At 42.9% G+C, this 19621-nt stretch overlaps 1 protein-coding gene across 1 annotated transcript in view; it reads right to left on the bottom strand.

The window, feature by feature from the left end:
• Positions 1 to 8037: 8037 nt before the first annotated feature.
• Positions 8038 to 19621, bottom strand: part of LOC310784459 (NACHT, LRR and PYD domains-containing protein 12-like) — a gene marked incomplete at its 5' end in the record, with an annotated part of 33632 nt that continues 22048 nt past the window's right edge. Inside the window, 7 exons of the mRNA XM_083645451.1 lie at positions 8038 to 10527; positions 10982 to 11028; positions 11187 to 11339; positions 11848 to 12021; positions 14658 to 14828; positions 15882 to 16055; positions 16154 to 18038. Of these exons, the coding sequence (XP_083501577.1) occupies positions 9992 to 10527; positions 10982 to 11028; positions 11187 to 11339; positions 11848 to 12021; positions 14658 to 14828; positions 15882 to 16055; positions 16154 to 18038 (3140 nt within the window). The 3' untranslated portion in view covers positions 8038 to 9991. The remainder of the gene's footprint in view (positions 10528 to 10981; positions 11029 to 11186; positions 11340 to 11847; positions 12022 to 14657; positions 14829 to 15881; positions 16056 to 16153; positions 18039 to 19621) is intronic.

Genomic DNA, 19621 nt, shown 5'->3' on the forward strand with positions numbered 1-19621 from the left:
TACCTCGTCTGTGCCATAACCAATCCAGTCCTTTTTACCAGTTTAAATATCTGCAATCTGATGATGGCAATCACTTTTTGGCAGACTCACTTTTTGGCACAGCACCTGCTCAGTGTGTGTGTGTGTGTGTGTGTGTGTGTGTGTGTGTGTGTGTGTGTGTGTGTGTGTGTGTGTGTGTGTGTGTGTGTTACAGGCAGGCCGCAGACTCACCTATGATGATGTATTTGAAGATGTAGGAGTAGTTGTAAGGTGCGGCTGTCATCTTGCTGCTGGGAAACAAACAACAGCAAAATTTAGCCTCAGACAGGCTAACCACAGTCCACACCCTGCCCCTGCCCGGGTCACACCCTGCCCTGCCCGGGTCACACCCTGCCCCTGCCCGGGTCACACCCTGCCCTGCCCGGGTCACGGGAGGTGTCTGACTCCTATCAGTTGGCGATGAGACAAACTGAGAACTTGAGAAGAAACCGTAGCGCTAGATCTGGACGTCAAAACAAAAGGAAAGGAAGCAGCTAGCTAGCTAGGCTAACTGACGAGCTAGGCTAACTAGCTAGCCGAGCTTTGGTATATAGCGTATGACACCGTGACAGTCAGTCAGCATAACGAGTCATGTTTAGCAGATGTATTAGACACACTCAGCTGACTTCCTAACAGAGAAAACAGATTGATTTCCTGCTGTGGCTAGCTTAGCTCTGTAGCCAGCCGGCTAACAGCAGCAGCTGTGTCTACGCCTAACAGCAGGAGGCAACATGTGTTAGATGTCTGACAGAAAGCAACACGTAAAGCAGCGAGTGGATGTCTCGGTACTTTACCTTTGGGTCTCTGTCTCAGTCTCAGCTGATGGCTTGGTGATGTGATGCTTAGACTGATTGTTAGCTGTTAGCCTGCTGGTTATCCGTCACAAAACCTTGCCTACTTCCGCAATCCTTCCTCTCCGTTGACAGCAGCGGTAACATCGCGAGATTTAAATTTTTCTACTGCCATCCGATGGTAACCTGACTCTGCCAGACGGGGGCGGTATTGTGTTCACAAGAAACAATGCCGCCCCCATCTGGCTGTGTCAGGCTAATCCGATGGACGAGAGGAGAACATTTGTGCAGATTGTTGACTTCAATATGTTGAATAAAACCTGCTGATGTGACTCAAGGTGACATTAATATTTATGATATACACTCATAAACCACACTGTATCAATCTGTTATAGCCTACGGTATGAGGAAAGGGCTTTTTCCGAACGAAACAAAAGTATTACAGTAATCTTTATTCTTTATGAGAATTGATTTCTGTTCATACTGGTGGTTGTCTGTCTTTTCATGATCACTGTACAATAGTAAACAAAATGTGATCAGCAAAGACGCTACATTAAAAAAAAGTGCACCGGGATTACATGAGGCTCAGCCAGGTTAATAGGCTATGATATAATATATATAATATAATATTGTAGCGTTCCTGGTATTTATGGAATCAGAGGCTTCTTGCTGCTACAGGGTTCTTTATTCACAGTTAGTCATATTACAACTCTTGGCGGTTGCTACGCCCATAGCTAGCTAGCTGCTTCTCCTTAGGCGGTATCCGGAGACTGCCACACGCATGCTCTCTCACCGGAAGCGTTCCCCCCAGCCTAGTGTCCCCCCCCCAGTAACACTCTCACACATCAGTTCCTAGCTGCAATCGAGACACTTCTATTGCACACCACATTACACCTAATACCTGGATTACCTGGATCGCTACATACTCCCCGCCCAACAATAAGGCCAGCTCCCACGCTGGCACCACAACCCACACATATCCCCCTGTACCAAAACACACCCAAAACTCTTCTTTTTTTTCTTAACACACTTTTTTTAAACACATTCCATCCCACCACCATATCTCATGCCATGCACATTTTTCTTTTCTTTACCCCCATTCATTTAACACAAGCCCCCAACATTTACATCATTTTCTTCTTTCTTTTTACCTCCCATTCAACCACCACCATTTCCATCCCCCATTTTCCAGCTTCTGTCCCATCTGAAGCCCACTAGTCCCGCTCAACCCCCAGTGGGGTTAGTCCTCTGCAGTGTAACTCTTTTTGGTCCCCCCTCGGTGCCCCACAGTCATCACACTCACTGTAGTATCTCCACACGTCCTCCTCGTGTCCGGCCCAGTAGAAAAGTGCACAAACATTGCGGAGCATCTTCTCAGGCTCGTTATGCCCCGTACGGCCCCTGTGCACAACCAACTCCCGCAAGTATCTGGGCACAACCGTCTGCCTCCCTTTTTCCCCATGCCTCCACAGGTCCAGCAGCGCATGGCCCCGGGCCCCCTGGGCCAGGTATTGTCTCGTGGGGTGGGCTGCAGGGTCGCGCTTCGGAGCAGTTGTTCTTTTAACTGCTGCACCGACTCGGACAGTTCTCTCACCATGTTGCCTTGTTCCGCCAACGCCATCTTCCACGCTGGCTCTTCTTGCAGCGGGCTCTCCGCCGCCATTCCCATCACGGGGGCGGCTCCCCCCCGTGCCGCTGCTCACGGCCCAACCCTCCACTGTCTCTCTTTCAAGCGCCAACTCCAGCGCCACCTCCAGTGTCTTTGGCCGTTTCAGCATTACCTGATCGCTTAGACTTCGCGGCACGATTGCCTGGATAAAGTAATTTCTGGCTAACTCGTCCAGCGACTCTGGCGGCAGCCGGCTGTATACGCGCCGGCTGAGGATCTCAATGTCTGTTGCCAGTGCCCGCAGCGACTCCCCCGGTCGTCTACGCCTGTTACACAGTTCCGCGACCACGATGCCTTTCTCTTCGCATTGGCCGAAGCGCCTCCGCAGGGCCGCCATCACCGCATCCAAGTCTTTTATATCGCCATCGCCGCCACGCACGTTATAGCTTCACCCTCGAGGGACATCACAAGATGGCTGGCTCTTTCCTCTCTCGACCAGCCATTCATGTCCGCTGCCACGTTAAACATTGTGCAATATGGCTCCCACTCGCCTTTACCGTTGTATTTCGGTGGATTCACTTCCTTCTTGCCTCGGCGGGCGCCGTCCCGCGTCGCCTTGATCCGCGCCATAGCCCCGTCACTGGCACGCGGGCTAGCCTCGCTGGGCCGCGGAATAGCCTCCATGGCTACGGCGGCCATGTCGTCTGGCTCAGTCTTCACCCCCACCAGCACCCGGCTCTCTACCGCCTGCTCCGCTTGGATCTCTGTAGGAGCGGCTATGTCTGCCCGGTCCTGCTCCTCTTCGGACGCCTGGCTGTCTGCCCCGGCTCCTTCTCCTCTCGCCTCTCGCTTGATTCTTCTCCGCTCTTTCCTCAGGAACTTGTTCACCATCTTGTCGATTACGGAGGCAATATTCACCGCTTAACTTCTGACGCCAATGTAGCGTTCCTGGTATTTATGGAATCAGAGGCTTCTTGCTGGTACAGGGTTCTTTATTCACAGTTAGTCATATTACAACTCTTGGCGGTTGCTACGCCCATAGCTAGCTAGCTGCTTCTCCTTAGGCGGTATCCGGAGACTGCCACACGCATGCTCTCTCACCGGAAGCGTTCCCCCCAGCCTAGTGTTCACCCCCAGTAACACTCTCACACATCAGTTCCTAGCTGCAATCGAGACACTTCTATTGCACACCACATTACACGTAATACCTGGATTACCTGGATCGCTACAATATGATGGGCAGTGTATTTCTAAATGTAATATACTGTACTACATATTACTAGTTTCTTTCATTTGAAAGTAATAAGTTACTTTACGATATTACTGTTTGTGTAGAGTAACTCGTTACTTATTACACTACTCTTGCATTACTTTCACCAAAACAACAGCAGCAGCAGAAGGACATCGCTGCCCCGGAACCATCCCGAAAAATGTCAACCACCTTGAAGTCAGTGTAAACAATCAAAAATTCTAAATGTTATACTTTTCCTTTGTTATTGTCATCTGTAGTGGTGGTTATTTGCATAAAAACAGACAGTTTGATTAGGAAATGATTCCATCTTTATTTAAATATCTGCTTTGATTTAAAAAAAAATTACTAAATGTGTAACTTGAGTTACTTGACAAAGTAACTGGTATAATATTACTGAAATCCTATAAGTAATACTGAGTCACTGCTAAAAGTAATATATTACATGTAATATGTTACTTTTGGAATGAGTTACCCCAACACTGATGATGGGTCTTTAAAGACATTCTCTCCCTCTCTGTTTGCCCCCCCCCCCCCCCTTCCCCCCCCGTCTGTGTGGGTGTGTTTTACAGGAAGAAATTAGGCAGGAGACTCTCTCTGAGCCAGAGGTCCAGGAACATCACAAGGAACCTGGTGACACTGAGGAGGATGATCCTGGACCCCCACCTGCCAAGATGACATCATGTCAAGAGTAGGAAAGCACTAGCAGACTTGCTTGGTCAGTCTTATAGTGATGCTGGAGTAGATGGAGCAGCCCCACCAAAATCGTTCTCTGCCATAGCTGAGGAGGATGTGAAGATACCAGGATGGTGCACCACTGGCACTCGCAGAAGACCCACTACGCTGGTGGAGATCCCATGAGCAAGGCTTTCCTTTCCTGACCAAGCTGGCAAAAATATACCTTTGTATCCCACATACTAGCATCTCAGCTGAAAGTCTTCTCAACAGCTGCATGGAGACATCGTCACTGCACAAAGCAGCACTCTGACCTCAGAGCATGTTGATCAGCTCATCTTTCTGAGCAAGAATGCTGACATTCTGTCACTATCCAAATGTTTTTGAACATTTTCTTTTACTTCCAAGAGGAAGGAAGGAACAGAAAAAGTGGAAACAAGCAAGTTCAAAGTTAAAATTGTGATCAACAGTGGAAAAAGGAGCTTCTTGGTTTCTTTTTAGATACAATTTTTAATGCAGAAGTGTTGGTACACAGGTAACCTGCACAGGTTTACAATACAATTTTGGAGTATTACATTGTATTGTAAACCTGTGCAGGTTAGCTGTGTACCAACACTTCTGCATTAAATTTTCCTCTAAAAAGAAACCAAGAAGCTCCTTTTTCCACTTTTACTTCCAAGGCCAGCAGCAAACAGTAGCACATGTTATTTATCCTAAGACCACAATTTATTTTATTCTTACTATTTTATTCTTTGTAAAAGTGAAGTTGCATTGTTCAAATTACCTAATAGCCTACAGTAGTCCACACCCATTTGCATTCAGTTAAGTTGGACTGTAGGCTAAAGGCGCTGACAGGGTCATGTCCATTACATGACGCTATCGTGTTGATTACCAAGAACTTGCAATCATGTCGGTGGGGGGACATTTTGTTGTCCTTCCATTTCAAAACTCATTCCGGTGAGCCTGCAGAAGGCTTTGCTAGATGAGGGACAAGCACTGTTAAATGAGGAAATTGTATTTCCTCATTCCTCACAACAAGTACGTCCAATCACAGCTCTCGTGCTGGTCACGTCACGTCTGCGTTGACGCCGCAGTCACATTTTCGAGGAGCTGCACCGAGCTGCGCCGATAGGACGGCCAGCTGCGGCGACCCCCTCGGCGCAGTCAGCGCCAGCGATTTCGCTCGAGCATAATTTGCGCTTAAGTATTGTAGTAGACTACAATACATTACAAACAGTTCAGTTTGTCATGAGGTGCATGCAGCTGACACTTCAACTATGTCTACATTTGCTGCAGAGGAGGTTTTTCCAGTGAGGCATAGGAGGATGGTCCAATATATATGGAAAATATATTTTTTATTTTTATTTTTATATTTTTCATTTTTCATATTTTTTTTTATAATAAAATATCAATCAAATGTGTTTTTTCTTATGTGCAGACGCTCATTTTTTCATTCATTATATAGCTCCATGCAGACGAGTCACTCTGGCCCTGGTCCCAGCATGGGGGAGGGGATTAAAAAACACCCGCCCTGTGGGCTTGATTTATTTGGTAATTTATCTAATGAAAAAATAAGATTGGTTGAAAAAGACTTGCAATTCACAGAAAACAGTGAGAGTGATGTGTTTTCCAACGAATCAGATTGAGGAGGAGGGGAGCTCTCCCTTAGCCCGTGAAACCAGGTGAAACCCTAATTGGTTGTTGTTTGATAGATAGATTGCTTGACATTGATTGACATTCTGTATTGTCCAATGCTGAATACGTCTGAAAATCGGCAACGTTGTTCCACTGCCTGGTCTGTGGTCACGCTGAATCAAGGAGGTGAAATCCACTGCTTGACCTGACAGGAAGGATTTACTGAGACAGTAGCAGCATATCATATTTCCCTCTTATTTTTATTTACTTTTTTATCAATCAGTAAGTGTTCACAAGCCAGACAGTCGTTGATATTGGATTACCACCAAAACGAGTTTCGAGTTGCGGGGAGACTTGAGCTGCGCGATACGGGCTTTTTGCAATGTCAGAAAACTGGAATATTTGCAACGTCTCGACTGCAGCGTTTCCCCTACAGACAGCACGGATATTCAAGTAAGTCAATTGATTTCAAGTTATCCGAACCTTCTATTAAATTCGGCGTGGAAATGGTTCACCGAGCAGCGCTATTTTTGTCGTATTGAAGTTTCATCCTGTAATTTCTTATACTAAAACCCGCGAAGCTTAAATTCACACATTTTTTAACTGAATTTGGCCTGTAAATCGATAGCTGACAGCGGGCTCAATTTTAAAGCTTGAGTGGTGATCTTTATATCATATGAAAGTAGAAGAAATAAGGAATCGATTGCGATGAAGCATGTCAACCTAGGATGTCGGGAAGGGGGGGTAAATAACGCTCCAAAGTTGATAACTAAATGAGTAGTGCAGCACTGTGCACATGAAGACACACTCTCGTTCCAGATGCAATTAAGTGTAATTTAACGCTATTTGACAACAGTTTCGGCCATAGACTTTGTCAAGTATCATACAAACAGTGCAAGACAGCCATTATAAAGACAGGTTAGCTGATTGAATGGACAACACCTGTCTTGTGAAAGCACACCTGAGTGTGAGACATCATAGGATGAATCAAAACATTGATGTCACAGGTAGGCTGTATACCATAATATATCATGCATCTATGTGAATAAATAGATTTATATAAATAGTAATCACAGCCTAATGCATAGAGATAAATCCTGAAACCTTCTCGCAACAGTTCTAGCCTAAGCCAGTGGTTTTCAAAGTGGGGTCCCCAGCAAAAAGGGGGGATAATCTATTTTCACTATAATTCCATGCCATCCATAAGTAACACAATCTAAGATAGTGTAGAAGTGAGTAACTAGGGTAATTATAACCATAACAGCACAAATAATTGACAAAAATCTCGAAATAAATATACAGTATTTACTCTGAGAAATGAAATAATGAGAAAAGGAACAATTATTGATGGTTAAAACTGAATAATGACATCACAACAGTCTAACCCTAATGCTAATTTAAAATGAGATTTGGGCGTTTTGGGCAAAAACTGCTTGTGGGTGAGAGTATCAGCAGCAGAGCACACGTCATATTTTCCCTGTGACCGCCTCAGGTGCCAGGTGCTGTTCCGTCCTGTAGTCCTCTCACTGGGTGCTAATGCAATGCTCCTCACTGGGTGGAAAGCTAAGAGGCTTGACAGCATGGGAAACATGGCAAATACACACACACACATGCGCGCGCACACGTGAAAAAAAAAAGCCCAAATTTTTTTCGGCGGTGACCTTTGGTCGCCGCCAAAAAGGGGCGGCGACCTTTGGTCGCCGCACTAGCTTCCTCCCCTGTTTCCAAGCTCACCAGCCACCACTGATTTGCTGATAAGCTTTACTGTAGTTCCAAGGCCAGCAGCAAACACAAACAGTAGCACGTTTTAGTTACTTAAGAGTACACTTTTATTTTATTTTCACTAATTCCCCAGTTGCTGAAGGGACAATTTGTTTTGTAGAAGTGATGTTGCATTGTTCAAAATAATAGTAGCCTAGCCTACTACAGTAGCCACACATGGTTGCATTCAGTTAAGTCTTACGTTGGACTGTAAGTTTGTCAGGTGCTGCATGCAACTAATGACAGGATTTTATGACAGTGTTTGTCAGTCAGTCTGTCTAGTTGACAATTTTTCTGCTATAAACTTTAGTTCCAAGACAAGTAAACAAACAGTAGCATATTTTACTTTTTGTTTTATTTTGTTTTAACAGTTTTGTTGCAACAGTAATTTACAAATTCCCAAGTTGCTGAATGGGTTGCACAAGATGTTTTGCACAAGTGAAGTTGCATTGTTCAAAAACTATCTAAGTACAGTTAGTCCACACACACATCCAGTTAAGGTGGACTGTAAGTAGACTGTAACAAACAGTTCAGTTTGTCAGGTGCATCCGTGCATGCAACTATGACAGGACTTTATGAAAGTTGTTGGTCTGTCTACTTGACAATGTTGCTGAAAAAAAAAAGATAGTTTGAAGTCAGATGAACAGACTGGAAAATGTATCTTATATAAACCAGGTGTTGGCAAAGTTTTAATTTTGGGGACATCATTTGCAGTTGAAAAAAGGTAATAAATCGCAATATTCAATATATCGCAAAACTAGCATATCGCAATACTATCGTATCGTGGGCATCTGGTGATTCCGTCCCCTACTGCACAATATATAGTTTTCAAAATCTTAAGGAAAAGTAATAAAGGTAACCATAAAACAAATGTTACACTTTCTTGGTCAGTCTTACAAAAGATACATACATTTGTTATCAACATCTAGACATGTACATGTTGGAACAAGCAACAAGGAACAAGCCATGCTTTGCACCAGTTAATATCTGTAAAATGAGAATTCCAGAAAAAAGTTCCCATGTGGCATTATTTTCCTAGCATTGTAGAAACAATCTAATATGTCTATTAGAACATATTTTGTTCAAAATATCAATGCCATTTATATACAGATTGCATACAGTTTTAATGACCACATCTCAGTATAAATGATATACAGTATATATATATATTAAAAAAATAAGCTTGGAATCATGCGATTGCTAAAACACCAACAAAGATCAAAAAGAAAAATATTTGAACCAGTCATCATAAACAACAGCTTGATTCTGTCTGGTTTCATATTTGATTGCTTTCATTTTCCAAATGAAATCTTCATGTTGCAAACAGAACCTGATGTGGTGTTCAAACCCTGTCCAGTTTCCCTGGACGTACAACACATTGTGCTGACAGTAATGGGTTCATGTGTTCTTTACAGTCAAACTAGTGTCCTCTAGAGAGAGAGTGGCGTCAGCGGAGGACCAAAATGCACGACTCATTAGCCAATGAACAGCCAGGAAGGGTTCTCGCGCTTCTTTTGAATGCTAAAATAAAGCTGATAATGTACAATTTGATTCTTTAAAAAAATCAAAAATCAAATCAAAGTACAATACAAACTGTCCATTTTGCTGCAACTCGACAGTGCTACTTAATCCAGGACCTTACTTCCTGGAACTCTTGAGTAAAAAAACTGGTCCATTGGAGTGAGATGTCGTGACTCTTCTATATACACGGCTCTGAGTCAATTAAACCACTCCTAAATCTAGGTGGAAATATATTCTTCATATCCTCACATGAAGATGGAAGTCTCTCTCTCTCTCTTGCCCCATATAATGTCTTTGGCTGTCATCTGGGCACTTTGTGTCACAGCGAAAACATGAGGAGTGTGATCCTCTACAGCAGTGGTTCTCAAATGGGGGTCCGGGGACCCCCAGGGGTCCGTGGCAGTTTGCCAGGGGGTCCGCGAAAAGTTTTCAGGAAAAAGAAAAGAAAAAGAAAAAATTGCAAAAGCTTCATAGTTCAAAATATTGTATGCTTCAAACCTAAAATGGTTCATGGATTACATTCTAATCTAACAAACCTATCAATTTAAAAGTCAAGCACGTTACCATGGAAACAATTAAGCTTAGCCCAAAATCAGAATGAGGGGGGTCCCCGGTATATTTTCTATCCTGTAAGGGGTCCTTGGCTGAAAAACATTTGAGAATCTCTGCTCTACAGAGTGCAGCATCATCTCAGTTTTGTTTATTCATGGAGTAATTTCTCTCCCTCCTCTATCAGACAAGAGACACTGAGGAGCCAGACCCAGGCCAGAACCCAAACCCAGGGTAGAGTTGTTCGGTTTCGGTGAATGTGGAGTGGAATGTGTGGATGTGGATCAGTGTCTCAGAGGAAACTGTGTAGAAAGACAGAGAGCCAGCAGGCCTGTCCAGATACACTGCTACTCTGTTAGAGACAGGGGACGAGAGGGGAAGTAAGACTGTTTCTCTGTTATTGTGAAAGACAGAGTAACTAGCATTAGAACACATCAGAATCCAGGAATTCTCATTCCCTCCAAGCCTGCAGTCATCACCCTCTCCTTTCCTGCTGATTCCATAGGTCACTCCTATAGAAACATCTCCTGCCCACTCGACCTCCCAGTAACAGCGACCAGTCAGTAGATTTCTACCAAGCAGCTGTTCCCAGGAGTCAAATCTCTCTGGGTGGTAAGGATATGGCTGCTCCTCTTCCACCTCTTGCACCTTTCTGTTGTCTTTACACAGGAGGAGCAGTCTGTGTGCTGTGTTTGGGTCCAGTGTGAGTTCACAGGCATCTGATGGAGACAACAAGACTCAATACAGCAGCAGCTTCTCATCTAATACAACTGTTGTATTTATTATTTGTTGATTTAACAAGTTGACTGTTAATTATTGAACAGTTTAATCTTTGTGAATAATTATATATTCATTCATTTATTGATTTAAATTACAAGAAGTGGCAACCAACCTCTGATGTGGCTTGGCATAACAATTTCCATTCATTTTACATCTTATGATAGCAATTTGACCATGTTACTGATTTATTTTTAACTTTCACCACAGTGTTTTTGCCCCAGTATTAATTCATTAAAAATTAAGAGATATATATATATATATCCTCGTTAAGCCTCATGATGTCATCACGTTCATGTCACATACATACATGTTGTGTGAATCAAGTTTTTATCTTGATTTTTATTTGAATGTGTGATGCTTTGTTTTCATGAATCAAACTAAATACAAACTTACATTTCCTCAGACCTGGCTTCAACCACTCCACTCCACCAGGTTCCACGCTGGGGGAATAAACAAAGTCAGACCAGCAGATTCACTTTGATGGAAACATGGACATTTAATAACCTTCAATGTGAATGAGTTTCAACACAGCATCAGTCATAACTGCCGTTAGAAATTAATCAATATTCCTCATCTAGCAGATGTTGCCTCTCCATACCTGAGTCTCCAATGTCCAGCAGAGCGCAGCTTCACTACTGAGGCTCCTGGATGATTGTAGCTCAGGTCCAGCTCTATCAGATGGGAGGGGTTGGAGCTCAGAGCTGAGGCCAGAGATCCACAGCCTTCCTCTGTGAGCAGACAGCCTGACAGCCTGCGCACACGCACGCACACACACACACACACACACACACACACACACACAGTTAAGTTATTTTTTCTTCCATTGCCATATTGTTTATTTATTGTTTATTACTGAGAATGTATCCTGTTCCTGTTTTTCAAAATAAGTATTTGTGGAAAACAGAGACAAGCTCCCGTTTAAAATAAGATTTATGTTAATAACCATCTGCCACTCTGGTCACAACGGTTGCTCCAATGATCTGGTTTGTGCGTTAATTTGTTCATTTGCAGTTCTGGATCAGTTTGCTGCAGAATTATAGTTTTTTTGTGTATTTTAGGTCTCAACAACAGAATCATCAAGCAGGTAAGTAATGGAATATCCTGATAGAAAGCAGAAAACAGTTCATAGGGACAGAAAGTAGAGTGAACGGTTGTTACCACAATCATAAGAGCAGAGAAAATCATCCACAGGTTAGGATTTTCTCTCTTTAAAGCAGGATTTAAATGGTCATGTGTTGACAAGGTTGAGGAATCCTGACCTGAGAGTTTGCAGTCTACAGTGTGGATTCCCCAGTCCATCAGAGATCAGCTTCACACCGAGATCTCGGAGGTCGTTGTTACTCAGGTCCAGCTCTCTCAGACTAGAAGACTGGGAGCTGAGAACTGAGGCCAGAGCTTCACAGCTTCTCTCTGAAAGCTGACAGACACTCAGCCTGAAGGACATGAAAAGTTATGAAAATATTATTGTCTTATATTTAAAAAATCAATGTTATCTGTGATTTTTCTTTCAAATGATTACTGCTAATAATGTTGATTGTTCTCTTATCTAAAAGCAAAGTTCACAGTGTTCTTTGGCGGCTGTAGCTCAGGAGGTAGAGTGGGTCATCCACTAATCTCGCTTTGGACAAAAGAGGTTGGTGGTTCGATCTGCATGTTGAAGTGTCCTTGGGCAAGATACTGAACCCCAAATTGCTCCCGATGGCTGTGCCAGCACCCTGCATGGCAGCTTGCCACCATGGGTGTATACATGAATGTCTGTGTGAATTGGTAATTGTAAAGCTCTTTGGCTAAAAGTGCAATATAAATGCAGGCCATTTCTTTGCATGGTGCTGCACTGCTGTAGTTCAGTGAACTGAGCGCAGCACTCACAAATGCCAGAGATGTTGGTTTGATTCCCACTGGGTTTATGTCAAATTTACAATATTACTGGCTGTGTAGAGTATCTCATTACTTATTACTTTGAATTACTTTCACCAAAATAACAGCAGCAGCAGAATGACATCGCCACCCTGGAACCACCCTGACAAAATAATTGAAACCATCTTGAAGTCAGTGTAAACCATCCAAAATTCTAAAATGTTATCCTTTTGCTTTGTTATTGTCATCTATAGGCTAGTGGTTATTTGCATAAAAACACATAATTTGATTAGGAAATGATTGTATCTTTATTTAAATATATGTTTGATAAAAAAAAACTTAATTTGTAACTTGCGTTACTTGACAAAGTAACTGAGGGGCATAGTGGCACAGTGGTAGCGCTGTCACCTCACAGCTAGAAGGTCCTGGGTTCGATTCCCGCCTGGGATGCTGTGGGTGCTGGGGGTGTGTTCCCCCCCATGTCATCAGTGCCCACTGCCCATGTGGGCTATCTCATCAAAAGGACCTTTCTGTGTGGAGTTTGCATGTTCTCCCCGTGCTGCCTTTGGGTTCCTCCATATATAACCCCCACTAAAAACATGCAGAAGATTGTCGTCTGACCAGCGGCGGTTGGAAGAAGTTGGTCCCCGGACGCTTCACTGCAGCAATCAGAACAGAAATATTTTATTCATGTTTTTATTTTAACATGGGCTATTCTTTCCGTTTAATCTTGCCTTCACTAATAATTTTGTTTTATTCTTATTTTTGATGCTATGGTGACCATATTTACTGTATCTTGAATATTGCACACCTTCACCTAGTTGCAGAAGTAATGTACGGTGTATTCCATGGCAGGTGTAATGTGTATGTTTCTATATTATCAGGAGTGTTCTGACTGTCCTTGTTTCATTATATATGATATATAAAAACAAAAACAATTGATCATAAAAAAAATGATTAGCCTTCATTCAGCTTCAATATATGACTTGTCACCAAGTCACAGCTGTATGTAAATGGGAATATTAGTGGAATATCCACTTCATGTCATGCAAACAGCTGAGTAGCAAATTGTGTGTTGTGTAGAACGTAATTCTACGTAACGTAACGTAACGTAATTCTGAGTGAGACTGACACTTTCTAAATGTTTTTAAAGGTATTATTGGTAGATTGGCCTATCTGATTGGTTGTGTAGATCTCATGCCCTGACCAAGCCTTTGAATAATTATACAAGTAAACCCAGCCCATTTCACCTTTGCGCCCCCACAAGCAGGCAGATGTGCACTCCGGAGAATAGTACAATGACTTGGACACGCCTATAAATGCACTAACGCCCAGCACTAATTGCCCAGTGCCACTGCTGTGCCGAAATCCACAAGATATGCGACCACATGTTTAGTGGACAAAATAATTCACCCGTCCTTCCATCGGTACGGGGGTGAGTAGATAATCACTGAATTTTCTTTTTTGGGTGAACTTATCCTTTAACTGAGACAGGAACTGAGACAGGAAGAGAAAGGTACAGTAATATAAATGGCACGCGATCAAAGCATATATGATCTTCTCTCAGGGTCATCATGGTGGAATATGAATGTGGATCAGGACAAAACACATTTTGTAAAATCCAGAACTATATTTTCAGTAAAATTGAGAATGCCAATGTAAAATCGCTTGAGGGACAGTTTCTTCCCGCAGGCCACGAGACTCCTTAACATACACAAATAGTGTAGTAGCTGTACTGTACTGTACTGTAGCTGCTACCATTACGTATGTCTAATATTTAATTGTATGTTTAATTAGGTATATGCTATTTGCACCTGTGCAAACATAATGTTAATTATGTTTAATTATGTTTAAAGTATGTCCATGCCATTTGCACCTATGTGCAGTGAATATGTCACTGCTTGTCTTATTGCTTTACTGCCTTATTGCTTGTTGCTTCTCTTGTTTTCCTGCACATATATGCCCTGTTATTTTGCACTATGTTGTAACGGAGTCTACAGCACAAGAATTTCACACGTGATACTTGTACTACGGAGTGACAATAAAAATCTTGAATCTTGATTCTTGAAATGATTCTGGAGTCTTGGTGTAAAACCTGCATAGTCTCTATTTGCAGATTCAGGAACACTGACCTGAGAGAGTTTTGCGAGCAGGGACCTTAGTTTGGAGAAAGGTGTCAAGTCAATTGAGAAAAACTGTGAATGCATTTTACCTGAGAGTTTCCAGTCTACAGTGTGGATTCCTAAGTCCTTCAGAGAGTAGCTTCACTCCATCATGTAGGCTGTTGTTACTCAGGTGGAGCTCTCTCAGGCTAGAGGACTGGGAGCTGAGAACTGAGGCCAGAGCTGTACAGCTGCTCTCTGACAGCTGACAGCCACTCAACCTGAAGGTCAAGAAAACATGTGAAAATATTATTCTCTGATATTTTAAAGTTGATGTTGTGCCAGTGATTTTACTTTCAAAAAAATTACTGCTAATAATGTTGATTAACAAAAGCAGAGTTAACAGTGTTCTTTGCATGGTGTTGTAGTTCAGTGAACTGAGTGCAGCACTAGCAATCAGAGAGATTATGGTTTTATTCTCAATGGGTACAACCATGTTAAAACTATATTCACTGGTACTGAAAGGTGATTTGGATCAATACATCCACCAAATAGTCTATGCTATGCTAGTGGGCTGAACAACATTGACAAAAATATAATTGAAATTGTCATTTAAACTGCGATTCAATATCATTGCAGGGTTTTCTTTGTTTTAAGAACTTTAAAATTGCTTAAATAAACGTGACTTTATTAAAAAGAGTGTGGTCTGATTTACTGCATGAGTTTGAGTCTGATGAAAGCGTTTCACCAATACTGTACTTGATTAATGGATCAAATATTTTTCAAAGTAACTGCAGCCTTTGGAAATTGCAGAACTTCATATTGCATTTTTCTCTCTGTAATTTTTCAACTCTATGTTATGCTTTACAGAAGGCCATTAAGAATGAGAAGATATAGTGAAAAGTGGTATATAAATAAAGTCGATTATTATTATTATTAAGTGATTTTCTGAGCACTAGAGGGAGACAGAAACCGCAACATTTTGGAAACATAGCGCAAAACCTTTGTGCTACAGAAGCCCTAAGGACAAACCATGCATAATGGCTAATAGCTAAAATAAATGTACAGAGAGAAATATCACTTTTACAGATTTTTCTCCCGCTGAAGGTCACATGACCCACTGACAAGTGAAGAGGCAGGTAGCAAGTTTACCATTCCTTGCTCGCTTCATCAATTCCAACATTATAAGTCTTTATTTCAGGATGGGAGGGTGAGAGTCCTGCTAAACCTACATAGTCTCCATTTGCAGATTCTGTCCTGAGAGAGTTTTGAGAGCAGGCCTTAGTTTGGAGAAACATGTCAAGTCAATTGAGAAAACTGTGAATGGATCTTACCCGAGAGTCTCCAGTCTACAATGTGGACTCGCAAGTCCAGCAGAGAGAAGCTGCACTCCAGAATCCCAAAGCTTGTTGTTACTCAGGTCCAGCTCTCTCAGACTAGAGGATTGTGAGCTGAGAACTGAGGACAGAGCTTCACAGCTTCTGTCTGACAGCTGACAGCCGCTCAGCCTGAAGAAGAATTAGTGATGAATAACTTTAAAATGTTTTCCATTTTTTACTCACATGACATTTAAAAATAGTTAATATCCAGTTATGTTGTCACCTACAGAGCTTTACTGGAGGCTTTATATGAGATCACTGGCAGGAGCCTCAGAAGAGCCTCCTCTGAAGCAGAGTATTTGTTCAGGTCAAACACATCCAGGTCTTCTTCTGATGACTGTAGGATGAAGACCAGAGCCGACCACTGAGCAGGGGAGAGTCTCTCTGTGGAGAGACCTCCTGATGTCAGGTATTGTTGGACCTCCTCAACTAGAGAATGGTCATTCAGCTCATTCAGACAGTGGAACAGATTGGTGGTTCTCTCTAGAGATTTATTATCCCTGATCTGTTCCTTGATGTACTCGACTGTTTCCTGATTGGTCTCTGAGCTACTTGTTGTCTTTTTCAGCAGGTCTTTTAGGAGACTCTGGTTGGTCCCCAGTGAAAGACCCAGGAGGAAGCGGAGGAACAAGTCCAGGTGTCCATTTGGACTCTGTAAGGCCTTGTCAACAGCAATCCTGTGGACCTGTGTTGCTGGTATGTTCCAGAAAGACATATGCATCCTCATACGTTTTAAAGCGGTTTGTGGTTCAGCCATCACATTATTGTTGTTATTGATGAGTGACAGGATGACATGAAGAGCAGCCAGAAACTCCTGCATGCTCAGATGGACAAAGCTGAAGACTTTGTTGTTGTCTTTTTGCTCATCCTTCTCTTCAAAGATCTCTGTGAAGACTCCGGAGTACTGTGAGGCTTCAGTCAAGTTAATGCCACTCTTTTTTAGGTCATCCTCATAGAAGATCAGGTTGCCTTTCTCCAGGTGCTCAAAAGCCAGTTTTGCAAGTGACTCAATGCACCAAATCCTGTCTCGTTTTTTCTTTACGTTTTCTCTGCTGTACTTTTCCTCTGTCTGATCAATCTGAAACATCAGGAATCTTGTGTACATCTCAGTCAGAGACTTGGGAAGGTCTGTCTCACTGGTTTTTAACAGATCCTCCATAACTTTAGCAATGATCCAGCAGAAGACTGGGATGTGGCACATGATGTCGAGGCTCCGTGACTTTTTGATGTGGGAGATGATTTTCTTGGCCTGTTCCTCATCACTGAATTTCTTCTTGAAGTACTCCTCCTTTTGTGGGTCAGTGAAGCCTCTCACCTCTGTGATCATGTCAACACAGTCTCCAGGGATCTGACTGGCTGCTCCAGGTCGTGTGGTCATCCAGAGGCGAACAGGAGGAAGCAGCCTGCCCTTGATGAGGTTTGTCAGCAGTACTTCTATGCTGGTTGGCTTTGTCACATCAATAGAGCCCTTTTCTTTGGCAGTGAAGTCGAGTTGAAAGCGGCTCTCATCCAGGCCGTCCAACACAAACAAGAGTTTGAAGTTACTCTTGTCATAGTTGGTGTTTCCTGACATCTGTAGTTCTGTGAAGATGTAATTAAGAGCTTCCTCTGGGATGTTGATGGTTTCCCTGATACATTCATGAATTAGTTCTGCCAAACTAAACGTTTCTCCCTTCAGTGAATTCAGTTTGCGGAAGGTCAAGGGGAATATGAGATGAACATCTTGATTGGCTCTTCCTTCACTCCAGTCCAGGATGAACTTGTGCACAAGGAATGTTTTGCCGATTCCTGCAATCCCAATGGTCAGCACCAATCTTATGGGTGTGTATTTTCCAGAAGGGTGTTTGAAGATGTCGCTGGGTTCGATTGATTTCTCTGTGTCCGCTGGGTTTCTTGATGCCATCTCAATCTGCCAGACCTCATGCTGCCTGTTGATGTGTACGTCACCTCCGTATGTGTTGTAGAGCCAGGTGTAGATATCATCAAGATGTTTCTTATCCTTTCTCTTTGCCGATCCTTCTTGTACACAGATAAACCCATTCTGGAGGTTAGATTGGTGCTTGTCTTGGTACCATGTGATGAGTTGTGGATTGTCTGTTTTCACCAGCAGATCTGTATAGAACAAAGTAACATCCATAAAAACTAAACTACAACCACACTAAATTAAGTATTAGGCTCTTTTGCAGGTAGCAGCACTAAACAGATGCTTGTGAGACAAAAAAAGCAAATTTGAAGTTCAGTGCTTTTTTGTTTTGTTTGTTTGTTTTCACTAAAGGTTGGTGCTCTGAGAATAACAAACATGTTTTCACTGTAAACATCAATACAATGTTTCCTTTAAAATATCAAAAAATGAATGTAATGTTGAGGAGGCTTCCTGGTTACATGCAGCCTTAGGTGGCGTTCACACCCAACGCGCTTTTTTCAGTAAGAACGCTATGGAAATCATGTTGAGAGCGCTTCCATTGTGCACAAAACACAGCGCACGGAGCGTTTTTGTGTGTGCTTTGTTTTGTTTCCCCCTGCAGTCGTGTGCAGTACAGTTCAGGACACAACGATCACACGGAAGGTAGCCAGCAGGGTTCATCTGTTTGATGTTGTTGACTGTGAACATGAAAGCCAGATTATTGCCAATTCTGGCAGCAGCGGAGGTTGAGGATCCCTCTGGGAGGAGAAGAGGTAGGATGAGTGAAAAGACGAGCAGCGTGCTCTTCCTCCAAAAGTTCAACTTTGTTCAGTTTAAAACGCCCAGAGCGCTCCACCCAAAAAAACTAGACGCCACCAGCGTTTAAACACCAGGTGCGGTCCTTGAAAGAGGAGTGCGCTTAGCGTGTCCTTATGAATTGCAGAAAGGCGCTGGCAGCTCCAAAAGCGCGTTGAGTGTGAACGCCGCCTTACTGGAACAGACAGGTTGTGATATCAAGAAGAGTAGACTGTAAGTGATATTCTAGTATTCATATATTTCATTATAGTCTGGGAGCCAAAGGCTGTTTTGAACCTTGTTTCGTGGGATACAGTTTTTTTCTCTGCTGATTCTTGTAGTTTGGGGGTACCTATTCAAAATACAGGAGGGTGCATTTTTTAGATATTAACCCCTTAAGTGCCAAAATCCCATAAAAATTGGGATTTATGAGATTTCATGCAAAATACTCAAATCAAATTAATCAAATTTGCTTTCTCCAATGTTTATTCATAAAGGAGCAACGAGGTCATGTATAATGTAGCCTATTTGATTCCTGCGCCATGTGCACCACCCCCAATAAAAACATGAAATTAGCAGAGGACTTTTAGTCTGATAAAGCACTCCTATAGGTGTTGAAGCGGTGCAGGTTTGCGCAAGTCAGACCCTTCTCCCCCACTCCCTTCTCTCTGGCACTGTGTGTGTGCATGCGTGTGCGCACGTGTTTGTGCGTGCATGTGCGCGTGTGTGCATGTTTCACCAGCTTTGAGCCACGGCACTTTCTGTCTTCACTCTCAATTCCTTACAGCCGGGGGGAGGGCTCTAGGTGCACTGCTCAAATCCTGTGTGCACATCTCAGCAGGGGAGTTTCTAGGGAGTGGCCAGGGGTGGCACTGGCCACCCGTTAAATCTAATTGGCCACCCCAAAATCCTGAGGGTGCTGGCATCTGTGGCCAACAATACTGTCTTTCAGAGGCTGTAGGGGGCTAATTGTTAAACTAAGCTAGAGTGATGTTAG

This window comes from Poromitra crassiceps (genome assembly GCF_964638095.1).
Source record: "Poromitra crassiceps genome assembly, chromosome: 10".
NCBI lineage: Eukaryota > Metazoa > Chordata > Actinopteri > Beryciformes > Melamphaidae > Poromitra > Poromitra crassiceps.